Source organism: Oncorhynchus nerka, linkage group LG24 (genome assembly GCF_034236695.1).
Source record: "Oncorhynchus nerka isolate Pitt River linkage group LG24, Oner_Uvic_2.0, whole genome shotgun sequence".
Classification (NCBI taxonomy): Eukaryota; Metazoa; Chordata; class Actinopteri; order Salmoniformes; family Salmonidae; genus Oncorhynchus; species Oncorhynchus nerka.
This window is the reverse complement of record NC_088419.1, coordinates 54,308,663-54,323,118: the sequence shown is the minus strand read 5'-3', so window position 1 is coordinate 54,323,118 and position 14,456 is coordinate 54,308,663. Positions and strand designations below refer to the sequence as shown.

The 14,456-nt window shown below is 42.7% G+C and overlaps 1 protein-coding gene across 2 annotated transcripts in view; it reads right to left on the bottom strand.

The window, feature by feature from the left end:
- LOC115108179 (3',5'-cyclic-AMP phosphodiesterase 4D-like) overlaps positions 1-14,456 on the bottom strand; it is a 182,488-nt gene that overhangs the window by 77,310 nt on the left and 90,722 nt on the right. Inside the window, exon 1 of one of the 2 annotated variants that reach the window (XM_065008970.1) lies at positions 2,144-3,188. The exons of the other annotated variant lie outside the window; for it this stretch is intronic. Within the exon in view, the coding sequence (XP_064865042.1) occupies positions 2,144-2,229 (86 nt within the window). The 5' untranslated portion in view covers positions 2,230-3,188. Of the gene's footprint in view, positions 1-2,143; positions 3,189-14,456 lie in introns of those variants that run through there. 2 annotated transcript variants of the gene reach the window in all.

Genomic DNA, 14,456 nt, shown 5'->3' with positions numbered 1-14,456 from the left:
ACTGACTGTATTTGCACAGTTGAAGTCAGAAGTTTACATACACTTAGGTTGGAGTCATTAAAACTCATTTTTCAACTACTCCACAAATTTCTTGTTAACAAACTAGAGTTTTGGTAAGTCGGTTAGGACATCTACTTTGTGCATGACAAGTAATTTTTCCAACAATTGTTTACAGACAGAATATTTCACTTATAATTCACTGTATCACAATTCCAGTGGGTCAGAAGTTTACATACACTAAATTGACTGTGCCTTTAAACAGCTTGGAAAATTCCAGAAAATTGTCATGGCTTTAGAAGCTTCTGATAGGCTAATTGACATAATTTGAGTCAATTGGAGGTATACATGTGGATCTATTTCAAGGCCTACCTTCCTAACGAATCTCTTCATACATTTACATTTACATTTAAGTCATTTAGCAGACGCTCTTATCCAGAGCGACTTACAAATTGGTGCATTCACCTTAAGACATCCAGTGGAACAGCCACTTTACAATAGTGCATCTAAATCTTTTAAGGGGGGGGAGGGTGAGAAGGATTACTTTATCCTATCCTAGGTATTCCTGAAAGAGGTGGGGTTTCAGGTGTCTCCGGAAGGTGGTGATTGACTCCGCTGTCCTGGCGTCGTGAGGGAGTTTGTTCCACCATTGGGGGGCCAGAGCAGCGAACAGTTTTGACTGGTTTTTTCATACCAACGTGACAGAATAATTGACCATTGAGGGAGACCGCAGGAATGGTCTGTCTAAGGACGCTGTGACTGGCTGCATCGGGTCCTGATCGATCCGCACTCCGTTCCTGTGATTGTCCTCGAGACCGGTGTCGTTGCGCTGCTAGTGCGTCAGGGGGGGTACCGTCATGGAACTTTCATTATGTACACCTGTCCCCTATTCCCACTGATTGTATTTGTATATATGTGCCCTTTGGTTACCATTGGGTAGTCGATTATTGTTACTATGTCCATTGGTGCGTGTGAGTACCTGTGCTGTGTGTTTTGGGCTTTCGTGCCCTTGTGGATTGCGCAGATGATTACGGGTCTCGTCCCGTGTGTTATTTATTCAAGGTACTCCTCGCTCTTTTGTTTTGTGTTTCTACCCGTGTTTTGTTTCATGTTGTTTGGTCTTCATCCCTGTGCCTTTACACGGCACGCCGTAATTTGGGCTTAATTTAAAAAAAGATTACGCATTCACATTATTTTTGTACGCATATAAAGGAGTCATGAGTGCATTCAGGTGCGTGTCGTGGAAAATTAGAATAGACAATAGACAAACATTCAGAACAACTCAGGGTATGACGCCATGTAACCTTGTAGCTCAACATTGAACATCGTGATCATAAACATTGACACTGTGCATGACAGAAAACTGCGCATTTGGATTGCTTGTAGGACATCAAAGTGCTATTTATTATAATCCTCAACGTCTCATCTTTCAAAAATATATAGAGTCCTCTTAAAGATGCACTATACAGAAATCACTTCATGTCCTGACAAAAATTCTAAAAGTTGGCCTAATTTCATTTTGTGACAAAACAAGCGAGTACAGTGTAGAGAATCACGGTACCATCTAAACCGCTGTGAAATATATTTTTGATATAAAAACATATTGTATTTTCAGCTGGTGTACTGTACAATCCCAAAAGTAAAAGACGCAAAAACCAAACACAAGAACGCGAAGCATAGAAATAGCGCACATAGAACTGGTCTACCACTACTTAGACTTGCTTTCAATGAGAATGACACATCTACAACACACATTTCTGTGTGAATTTGGTCAGGCCACCCAAAAGGTTACATATTGCAGCTTTAATTTACAGTATTTCTCTCACTCAGACAACAAAACACTTGCAAAAGTTGCCCAATTAGCGGGAGGAATGGTGGCAACTTCTTGTCTTGCATGGTGCTCAAGATCAGAACGGCTGTCAATCAAAACACATACAGCTCTGTGAAGGGCAGAGCCAGAGCTCTGACGTCATGTTACTGTACAGCCACTGCGTTGTACATGAACCAGAAAAATACAACACTTGAAATACAGTCTGAAACCACAACTGCATGGTATGAGGTTGAACTGACTGCAAAAAACAAAAACGGAATAAAACAGTCAAGATACTCACATACCCCCACACAAGATCCAGTTCTACATACATACCCTAAGCAGGAGTGTCTTCGACCGTGGCTGTTGGGGCCATAGCTGAACTGGCTCCCCTTCCTGGGGAATCGGTGATCTTTGTTCATTGTGGGTCAAGCTTTTGGCTGCTATAAGTCTATGTATGACTTGCTGGGCTAACAAAGAAAAAGAGGCTACACACCCACAACAACAGCTGGGAGACGAGCTGGAGCTCAGGTGGAGCTCATCCTCTCCGAAGGGTTCTCCAGCCGGGGCTGTACCCACCACATGCTGCTAACGCCTGGGGAGACTCAAGGAGCGGTGGGTGGGTAGGTGGGTGTCCCCCGATCACAGGTATGCTGGGGATACTGGGGTAACTGTAGATCAGGAGAAGGGGAGAGGCTGAAAATGTAGGAGTCCCAAGTGCTGTAGGATACGCAGGTCTCAACAAGACCAGTGGTATTCAGTGCTCCAGATAGCTTTCTTGATTTGCTGTATTAGGATTCCGTCTCTTCTGTCGTCCAAAATTCAGAGAGACCAGTTCTTAAACACAAAGTTTCTCACAGTGTCTCTCTCAGACTCTCTGTCTGTCTCTATAGAAAGGGGAAATCCTGCGTGATACAGTAACCCATGTGAGGGAGAAGGGAAAGAGGTTTGAGCGCGGAGGGCAGAGCGAGCGTTGACCTCTCTCCGCAGTGTGGGAGAGCTTGCGCTGTCCCCAGAGGTTCTGGCTGTGGGGGCTGCACCCAGGGCCCATCCAAGCCCCCACAACTGTTTAGAGATTTTTTAGGATATCTACAGTAAAAGTGAAACAGCCTGCAAATACAAGCCTTCAGTTAAGGAGGAACTTGATGAAATTGAGGAAGCGTTGGCATCTTCCGAGGAAAGGAGAACCGAAGACTTCAGATAAGTATGCCAGAAGCAAACGGTCAAGTTAAAAAGATATGAGAGTTATACCTACCATATTCCCAAGTGCATGGATAATTATTTTATACTGAATAAGACAAAAATAACAGTTTAAAGGTTTTCTGATGCATTCTGATCGAGTTGCCATAGATTAGCTTTGTACGTCTGGACTTGTCTGTGGGTTTCTTCTGCTACTGGGTCTCTCTGGTGCCTGGCAGCCCTAACCTAGCACAGGCCGACACGTGGGATCGACATGCCTCCCAATGTGGCACGCCCTTCGTTCCCCCTTAAGCTAAACAATGACATTGTTTATTGTTAGCTTCCACGAATAAGGGGTAGTGAGGGGGCACTCAGATGTAGTTCCTGGGGTCTAGGGTCTAGCACAGCACACGCACAAACCTGCGCACAGAAACACGCACAGAAACATGCACACAGGAAAAGTACACGCAGTCTGTGGTCAGTGATAAAAACAGAGATAAAAACATCACTGGACGGCAGTTAGCCCAGCAGTTAGCCCAGCAGTTAAAGCATTGGGACGGTCATCAAAAGGTGAATGGTTTCGAAATCACGAGCCGATTAGGTGAAAAAACTGTTGCCGTGCCCTTGAGCAGCAAGGCATTTAACCCTTATTGCTACTGTAAGTTACTCTGGATAAGTGTGTCGGATAAATTACAAAAATGTACATTACAATGCTTTCAAGCCCTGCAGTTGAGAGACTCCAGGAAACTGCTACCCACAACACACACTATGCAATGTCACTCTTGCACAAAGTGAGTCCACCAATATAAGTACATAACACATTTGATGTACCTGTAGATGACACTGTAATTGAGACAACTTTCTTTCGTTGCACTGTGCCACAGACATGCCAGGGCTGGAATAAAAGCCTGCACACCCAGTAGCTCTCCAGGTTTCATAGAACAGGCAATCTCAGGAAAACTCATAATCACACCACCTGCAGGTACTCATTAAAAGAGCACAGTAATAACCATCCACCCTGGATTGTACTGTGCACAACCTCTGTCAGCTACAACACAACCTGCTCCCTCACCTCACCACTTTCCTAGACACCACACACACACACACACCTAACAGTGTTAAATAAATGTGTTTGATCTGGAACTTCTATCTAAACGACAGCCTCCTTTACCTATGTGCAGGTGATTGGGGGATAAGGAGTGAGATCTAACCTCTAATGAGCTGGGTCGTTAAAATGTTCAGCAGGGAATGTTTGGTTCCATTTGAATTGGCCTTCCCACACTACGTGTCCCTGCAAGAACATCTCTAGTCGATTGTGTCGTTTGGGACGTTTTCTTTGTGGAAATAAGCGACAGTAATATCCAACTGCCGCAATGTTTACAGTATGTTGTGCATGCTCCATGGTAAATAAACAGATATCCAAGTAACTATTATTTTATCTATCTGTTTAATTATTAGGCAGAGATGATGCAGTTAATCATCTCTGCCTAATAATTAAACAGATAGATCAAATAATAGTTACTTGGATATCTGTTTATTTACCATGGAGCATGGTAAAAGTGAACGATGGTGCTCCAATCGAGCTCACTCGTATCAGCTGTATCTGGGCAGGACGAATACAATACACAACAATACAACACAGACCAGTGTGACAGACTAAAATAATAATTTTACACTCAAGTGACCCTTATCAGGAGTGGACAAAAGGGGTGTCCTGGGATCAATCCCAATCCCCCCCCCCCTGAGCAAAGGGGGAAACCAGGGTTAGCTAATGTATTTACTGCAAATTGAATGTACAATTTTGTAAGCTTGCCTTGCTGTTCAATAAAAAGTATTTCCAAGTCAATCACTTGTCATTGGTCTTTATTGTAGTAGCGTAAGGTTAGAGATTGAAGATATTTGCCAACGCAGGTAATGTAGCAATAGCTAACTATTTTATTGTAATTGTATAGCTGAGGATAAAAATACCTGTATGCTATGCATGTGTAGCTATGTAGCCGATCTGTGCATGGACCCTAAACCGTTTGGTATAAATATTAGTTTAGAACCGCGGGTTTAATTGTTCTAGCTACAACGCTTCCACTGGTAATGACTGAGTGAAGGAAATGTGACAGTTACATTTCAAACTGCTACGGAATGAAAGTCCTGCTTCAGTACTATTCCACATTGAACCACAGCCAAAGGCTGGGTACATTGTTGTTCTGATGTTCTCATTGGTTGCGCATATGGTGCTAATTTGTTGCATGAGGCATTTTTTGAATTTTGGATTCTCACCGACTGTCGAGTTTTTATTTTGGTGCTTGTTAGTTCTCAAAGTTCTTTTTAAAACAATACACAGCGCCATTATCTTTGCTACATACTTTATATCTGGTTTGAGTCGTTTATGTTTACACTGAAAACGTTTTACCATCCCGAAAATGTATCCTCCCCCAGAGCTGCCCGTCGCTGCTAAATTAAACTAGAGGAAACATTGAAATATAAGGTCTGTTGCCAGTACAGGCATTGAGAAAAAGACAAGGCTCCTGTGATGTGGTGATGTCCCATTCCCTAGGCCTAATTTAGCTCTCCCTACTAGTTGCTCTGTTTTCGAGTGCCTACCCCCACGAGAGACACTCGAAAACAAAAGGGGAGGGCTAAGCATGGGGGTATTGGGACTGAGCCCTGGAGTGTGTCAGAGTGTGTCCCCTCCTCTGCATGGCCCTGAGTCAGAACAGGGCAGAACAGACCCCTTAGGCCCTCAGGCCCCTGTCAGACAGCCTCATTAAAGCATGAAACACACCAAACACGCTATTCGATCTGTTAATCGGCTACAGCGGGGAAACAGTCAGAGGGGGAGAGAGAGGAGAAGAGGATGGGGAGGTCTGTAGGGTGGAGCTGCTGCCAAAGAGAACATGGGAGGCCAGATATTAAACCAGGAGACCAGATGGAACCATGGACGTGGCATGGGGCTAGACACAGACCTGGTTTCAAATACTATTTCGTACATCTGTATATGTAAGAGCATGTGCCTGCCTCCCAAAAAGTGTGTGAGTGTGTGTTCTGTCCTTTTGCTAGGCCTGGCAGGGACATCAGTGCCTGTCACAGCAAGTGCAAGGTGTGTGTAGCGTTTGGAAGCTGTGAGTGTGATAGCAAACAGAATATGAGCAACATCTGTAAAACTGTTCACAGATAGCCAAATCTGGGTGCGACAATCAAGTAGAAAAGGTGTAGGCCTACAGAGTAAAAAAGAGCCTCTTCTGCAGGAATTAAAGAGTCATCATTACACAGATTTAAGTCACATACAATGGCATAGAAGAATACTGTTCTGTATGAAAAGTACGTTAGATACAAAGGATGCCATCATAACTGCAGCATTAATCAGCCCTATTATGTAAACACTGCATGCTCTGTCTGGTGAATGTCTGGCCGGTACAGGAAGAGAATCTAGAGAGCTCTGGACAAATGCAGCTTATCTGAAGCATTTTCTCTTGAAAGGCAATCGCTGAAAGCTCTCGGCTGCCAACACATACCTTATGACGGTTCCCGCTTGTGTTTATCTTCTGCAAGGCCTCACAGTACACAGTCCATGCACTGCCAGAGGTATAATCTATTTTCTGTGACGTTAAAACGAGTTAATTGATACCAGCCGCTAGCTTTCTTGCGTGTATCATCATCTGCTTAATGCCAAGTTTCCTGACGCACAAATGTTGTAATTTTTCCTAACCTTGTGGCTTGAAGACCCGCACAAAAGGCTACTCTCTCTAATACACAAACTAGGGATTGTCAGCATTGTCAAAAGGATTATACATTAAACCCTAAAACAATTCAAACTGCTATCCAAGGTGTCCAAGGTAAACATTGTTTTGGAGGATGTTTTTGGAGAACACTGTTTTTACTTGGTTGGAACGAATAGGGTCCAAAGTAGATAAAGAGAAGAGCCAGTGAGGAAACTGCATGAGGATTCTCATCTGTGATGATGGCCCAGTACACGCCCCCTCTGTGTAATCAACCTAAACTCCGGTGTTAATTAATCCTGGCCCATCTGTGAATCATAATGGGCAAAGAAGCATAGATCATTCCATTTTACATTGGCTGTTGCTTTTAACAATTTCATGCTAAAAAAGCCAGGGGACCAGGGTTCCGCTCTGGAATCACGCTTTCCACTGTGCTCAGAGGACACTTTCGGTACAGCAGTTTAGCTGAAGTCGAGCCCAAAAGGACAATTCCCATAGACGGCCCCCATAGAGAAGTCAAATTTTAAAAATCCTAACAAGAAACTTTCGTTATCACCTTTGTGCCGAAAATATCCATAGAATTTTTCAAGTAATTGTCTCGGGGACACATTTTTTTATCTTCATCACTCACAGCCGAATATGTTAACATTTATATCAATCCACTGTCTGTTATGTTTCTGGATGACGTGATGACGTCGTTGCTGCTCGCCCTGCTTTCAGTGCGCACTGAGTGCTGGTGCACTGCCGTTCTCGGATCTGTAAAGCAGATGCCAACCGCCATGAAACGGCGTATGCGAACGTGAGTAGATTATGTTGAAAACAACGGTCGGCCATCTCGGACATTGTCTCAAGTTCATATATACACTGAACAAAAATATAAACGCAACATGTAAAGTGTTGGTCCCATGTTTCATGAGCTGAAATAAAAGATCCCAGAAATGTTCCATATGCACAAGAACATTATTGTATTTATTCTTTACATACCTAGTTAGTGAGCATTTTATCCTTTATCCAGATGTGGCATATCAAGAAGCTGATTAAACAGCATTATCATTACACAGGTGCACCTTGTGCTGGGGACAATAAAAGGCCACTCTAAAATATGCAGTTTTGTCACACAACACAATGGCACAGATGTCTGAGGTTTTGAGGGAGGATGCAATTGGCATGCTAACTGCGGGAATGTCCACCAGAGCTGTTGCCAGAGAATTGAATGTTAATTTCTCTACCATAAGCCGCCACCAACGTCGTTTTAGCGAATTTGACAGTACGTCCAACCGGCCTCACAACCGCAGACTACTTGTAACCACGCCAGCCCAGGACCTCCACATCCGGCTTCTTCACCTGCGGGATCATCATGGCTGTGTCCCTGCCCAGTTATGTGAACTCCATAGATTAGGGCCTAATTTATTTATTTAAATTGACTGATTTCCTTATATGAACTTATATGAATTGTAACTCATCAGAATCTTTGAAATTGTTGCATATACAGTGCATTCGGAAAGTATTCAGACCCCTTGACTTTTTACAAATGTTGTTACATTACAGCCTTATTCTAATTCTTTTTATTTAAAAAAAAATCCTCAGCAATCTAAACACAATACCCCATAACAACAAAGTGAAAACAGATTTTTATTTATTTTAGCAAATGTATTCAAAATAAAAAACAGAAATACTTTATTTACATAAGTATTCAGACACTCGAATTTGAGCTCAGGTGCATCCTGTTTCAATTGATCATTCTTGAGATGTTTCTACAACTTGATTGGAGTCCACCTGTGGTAAATTCAATTGTTTGGGCATGATTTGGAAAGGCACACAACAGTTGACAGTGCATGTCACAGCAAAAACCAAACCATGAGGTCAAAGGAATTGTCCTTATAGCTCAGAGACAGGATTGTGTTGAGGCACAAATCAGGGGAAGAGTACCAAAGAATGTTGGTAGCATTTAAGGTCCCCAAGAACACAGTGGCCTCCATCATTCTTAAATGGAAGAAGTTTGGAACCATCAAGAGTGGCCAGACGGAAGCCACTCCTCAGTAAAAGGCACATGACAGCCTGCTTGGAGTTTGCCCAAAAGCACCTAAAGACTCTTGGACCATGAAAAACAAGATTCTCTGGTCTGATGAAAACAAGATTGAACACTTTGACCTGAATGCCATACGTCACATCTGGAGGAAACCTGGCACCATCCCTTCGGTGAAGCATAGTGATAGCAGCATAATGCGGATGTTTTTCAGCGGCAAGGATTGGGAGACTTGTCAGGATCGAGGCAAAGATGACTGGAGCAAAGTACAGAGATCCTTGACGAAAACCTGCTCCAGAGCGCTCAGGACCTCAGACTGGGGCGAAGGTTCACCTTCCATCAGGACAACGACCCCAAGCACACAGCCAATACAATGCAGGAGTGACTTCAGAACAAGTCTCTGAATGTCCTTCAGTGGCCCAGTGAGAGCCCAAACTTGAACCCAATCGAACATCTCTAAAAAGACCTGAAAATAGCTGTGCAGCAACACTACCCATCCAACCTGACAGAGTTTGAAAGGATCTGCAGAGAAGAATGTGAGAAACCTCCCAAATACAGATGTGAATGTTCTTGGGTGACTCTAAATTCTGAAATTCAACTGAAATCTATGATACATACTGCACAAACAAAGTATTTGCCAACAGTGATTGTGAAAACATACAGTAATTAAATGCCCAAAAAATAGACAGTTCATGAGTCACTTTTAAAAAAACTCAAGAACTAGAAGCAGATAAGAGTTTCTCAATCCATTTGTACAGAAAAAATAATCAGTTGAGGGGAATTGGTATAGCATGTTGTGTAAAGAGAGGTTTTAGAGGGTTTGGCTCACTTTATTTGCTTCATCAAGTTTCCCCTGCAGGTTATGACCCTGGCCATCAAAAATTAATCTTTGACGCCACCGAAAGCCAGAAAAGACTGCTAATTGTTTAGGAAATCTATGAAGTTCTTCCTGAGCTACTTTTATAACTCTTGTAGAGTTAGTATGCTTTGGCCAGTGACATTCCACCTGTGCTGACATCACAGTGATATCACGGGTAGCATCAAAGTAGACCAATAATAGACACCGATTTAAAAAAAAAACTAATGTGAAGAGATGTCTCTTCTTTTGTTTTGCCAGGATGGTAAGTAGATAAGACATCGGTACATCAGACACATAGCACAGTGCTGACCTATGGTTGGCCTGCTGAACAGTACTGAACACCTGAGGCAGAAGATGAGAGGCTTGTCTGCCACACCGCGAACAAAAGGCTTCATTGAGATGCCGACACAAGAGACATTAACCCATGATTTTGACTCAGGAGTTACCTTCAGACTTGGCCAGGAGGCTGTGTTAGCGAGCAGACCCCATGACAACTACATGATGCGGAACAGCAAGCGCTAGCAGTGCGACGGCTCCAAAACAAAGCCCTATTGCATTATCTATTAGCTCCTCAATTGACTTCCTTGGCATCTTATAGAGAATTCAAAGGGGTAACTATCTGGCATCTTAATTTTATTTACATTTTTTATTGAACCTTTATTTTGCTAGGCAAGTCAGTTAAGAACAAATTCTTATTTACAATGACAGCCTAGGAACAGTGGGTTAACTGTCTTGTTCAGGGGCAGAACAACAGATTTTTACCTTGTCAGCTCAGGGATTCGATCTAGCAACCTTTCGGTTACTGGCCCAATGCTCTAAACACTAAGCTACCTGTCACCCCAAAATGCCTTCAAGGGGTAATTATCAGGCATCATACAAAGAACTGCAGATAAACAAGAGGCTGCATGGTTTGCGCTGTGAACCATCTAAAAACACCCTCCAACAGAACAAATCTTTCATGCAACAATCAAGTCTTCACCCAGCAAGGAATCAAACCACCATTTGGGAAAGACAGCTCTGACAAATGGACAACTGTTGTATCATAAAGCATTGCATCGTAAAGTTTCTCATTGTCACGTATCGTAATGTAAAAAGTATTGTATCGTTAACTGGGTGTGTGAGACAAGGTGAAGTGCCTAGGCAGGGTGATGCTGCGGTTTGAGCTTAACCAACAACACAGATCAAGAAAGAGATAAGAAAATATTTACCAAATAAACTAAAGTAATAAAAAGTAACAAAATAACAATAACGAGGCTATATACACGGGGTATTCAATGTGCAGGGTTACAGGTTAGTGGAGGTAATTTGTTCATGTAGGTAGGGGTAAAGTGACTATGTCTAGATAATAAACAGCGAGTAGCAGCCGTGTAAAAACAAATTGGGGGTGCCATGTAAATAGTCCAGGTGGCCATTTGATTAATTATTCAGCAGTCTTATGGCTTTGGGGTAGAAGCTCTTAAGGAGCCTTTTGGTCCTAGACTTGGCACTCCCGTACCACTTGCCGTGCGGTTGCAGAGAGAACAGTCTGACTTGGGTGACTGGAGTCTTTGACCATTTTTGGGTCTTTCCTCTTACACCGCCTAGTATATAGGTCCTGGATGGCAGGAAGCTGTGGCGCAGCGGTCTAAGGCACTGCATCTCAGTGCTAAAGGAGTCACTACAGACCCTGGTTTGATTCCAGGCTGTATCACAACCGGCCGTGATTGGGAGTCCCATAGGTCGGTGCACAATTGGCACAGCATCGTCCGGGTTAGGATTTGGCTGGGGTAGGCAGTCATTGCAAATAAGAATTTGTTCATAACTGGCTTGCCTAGTTAAATAAAGATAAAAAATTAAAATAAAATAATAATTCAAGCTTGACCCCAGTGATGTACTGGGTCATATATACTATCCTCTGTAGCGCCTTATGGTCAAATGCCGAGCAGCTGCCATACCAGGCAGTGATGTAACCGGTCAGGATGCTCTCGATGGTGCAACTGTAGAACTTTTTGAGGATCTAGGGACCAACATCAAATCTTTTCAGTCTCCTGAGGGGGGAAAGGTGTTGTCGTGCCCTCTTCAAGAATGTCTTGGTGTGTTTGGACCATGATAGTTTGTTGGTTATGTGGACACCAAGGAACTTGAAACTCTCAAATGCTCGCCTGAATCTTGCACATTTCACCCCAAATTCTCATTATTGAAATGAGTCTCAGGTCATCTAACGTATTTGAATAAAACACAAAATATGTTGCTGTAGTTTCTCCATAAATCATAAAAATTGTACACTAGTTGAAGTTTACGTTAAAGTATAATATGTATCATATACAAACAAAAATGTGTTTCATTACTGTAATACTTTTTCAAGTTCCTGTAAAAACTCCAATCAATTTTTAAATAAAGTTTTATTCACCCATGATGAATCATCTAGAGTAGTAGAGGTTAAGTTAACTTCTTCCCTTATATGCCTTCAGAATAGGGGGGGTACTTTAAAATGATTTCCTTTTTCAGTCAATCGGCCTGTAAACATTAACCAGTCAGAGCCACATTTTCACTCTCCCTCAACAAACACATGCCTGAGCTGCTGTGATCAGGCTCAGGAACAGGTCTTAGCTGACAAGGCTTGTTTTGTTCTTCATTATGCTTAGTTAGCAAGGCAAAGTTACATCGTCCGACCATAAAAAATGAGAGAGGAAGATAAAGTTTGTAGAGGAGCACAAGCGATCATAAGTTTGTGTCTCAAATGGAGATTCTGCCTTCTCCCATGGGGTTGGTGGATGATGGAAAAAATAGACCATCTTGTGTCCTCTTTTGACCCAGTGGGTGGCCAGTGACCCATTCCTCATCTACTCCACACAAGGCCTCTAGAAACCAGCTGCACAAGGGCTAGGCAATTTCCACTGCAACACTATATACACAAAACATTAACACCACCTGCTCTTTCCATGACATAGACCAGTGGTTCCCAACCTTTTTTGCTTACTCTACCATCAACTGAATTTTGCTCTGCCCGAAGTAATCCTGAAATACCACCTCATGTGCATTTTACCATTAGGCCTATGGTCTTATCAGTCTTCTCGAGTACCCCTGTGGATAGGCCAAGCACCCCCAGAATGACCAAGTGAATCCAGGTGAAACCCCTTATTGATGTCACTTGTTAAATCCACTTAAACTAGTGTTGAAGAAGGGGCGGAGTTAAAGAAGGATTTTTAAGCTTTGAGACAATTGAGCCATAGATTGTGTACGTGTGAGATTTGAGTGCCTTTGAACAGGATATAGTTGTAGGTGCCAGGCGTAGGGCTGTTACAGTGACCATATTACCGCCACACTGGACGTCACAAGTCATGATGGCAGTCAAATTCCACGTGACCGCTTAGTCACGGTAACTAGGCTTCTCAAAGCTCTGATGCTGCTGATGGTCATTAGTAGCCTACCAAACGTGCTAACTGCCTGGTACTCAACATTCTATTGTCCCTCTAATCACTCTGACATCAATGCAAATGTATTCGAAAATCCAATCAAACACTTCATGAGAGCCCATGAGCTCATGTTGCACAACATTTCTTTAGGCTATGCAATTGCGTGAGAAAACAGAGTGATGGCCTCTATTAAAAAGAGAGGGATCCAATCAGCTTTCTATAGGCTAGGCCTACTATATTTATTTCTCAACTTTCCTAATATTAAGCACATTGCTTCTCTTTTACAACAGGATGGCATGACATTTAACCACGGGAATAGTGTCCTCCATTCACTATTTAAGTGCATAGACAACAAGTATTTTTCCCCTGCTCCTTTTTTGAGACAGGTGCATGATAATGGTCCATTTAAAATCAACACATTTCACACATATATGATTTAGTATATGTAAAAACAAGATTAAATCAGGAATAGTCTGATGGGTGACAATATTAGCCTATCACTTGTGAATGATATATTTGCTGCTGGGCATTAAAGGCATTATCAAGTGCTTGTGAAATTGTGAATGGGGGACTGATGGAGTGGGTACAGCCTGGGGGAAAAAACAAAGCAGAGCACAGGCCTTTCATGCGACTTTTTTCAAATCCTCATTAGAGTCGTATCATGCAGCCTTGGAATGTATTAAAAATCTAAACATATACTGTGGCCCAACGTTTGTATCACAACTAAAGTGGCCAAATAACTTCTTAAAATGAAGCACATTAATCTGCTTTAGAACGGGTGTAGAGCCTAAACTGGCATAGATATGCGTCGCGTGCGTTTCATGTTTGGGGTTAGATCATTTTCACCATAAAAATGTACCTTTATAATAAAAGCATTACATGCATAATGGCATTTGTGGTCACTTTTGAGAATGGTGTTTTCCTGCTAATGGAACATTCGCGCTTATAGCCTACTGCCATGGGCTCGTTGATGCGCTTACAACGTGAAGAAATAGCCTAATAGTGTATCAACATTTTAAGCAGAACGTTCTCATCTGTTGCGTCAGGATCATTGCTTAAATGTATGTTTGGAATATTTATTTCTCGCACAGAATAGGTCAACTGTACTATGCGGGATAGAAGGCTAGTGCTTTTGCTGTTCGTTAGGCCTACTCATTTTGTTGGCTGGCGAAAAGTAAATGTGGATAGTTCTTCCAACATCTTCAATATGCACCTCAGAATTGGTTAAAGACGTTGAGAACTGAGATGCAGTGCCACTCGGGAGCCCACTCAGGAGTCTTCACTTGTAGCCTGTGAGAAAGACCTGATCAGGTGACGGAGAGCCATGTGAGTGAGAGGTGCTTCAGAGCATCCAGCTGGGAGAAGGGAATTATAATTCTTATATTCAGCCCACTGGACGCAAAAGGCATGGATTTCTTTAGGGGGCATTATGGCCACACAAAGCGGATGCCGGCGGGAAATTCAAGGCATTATCAAG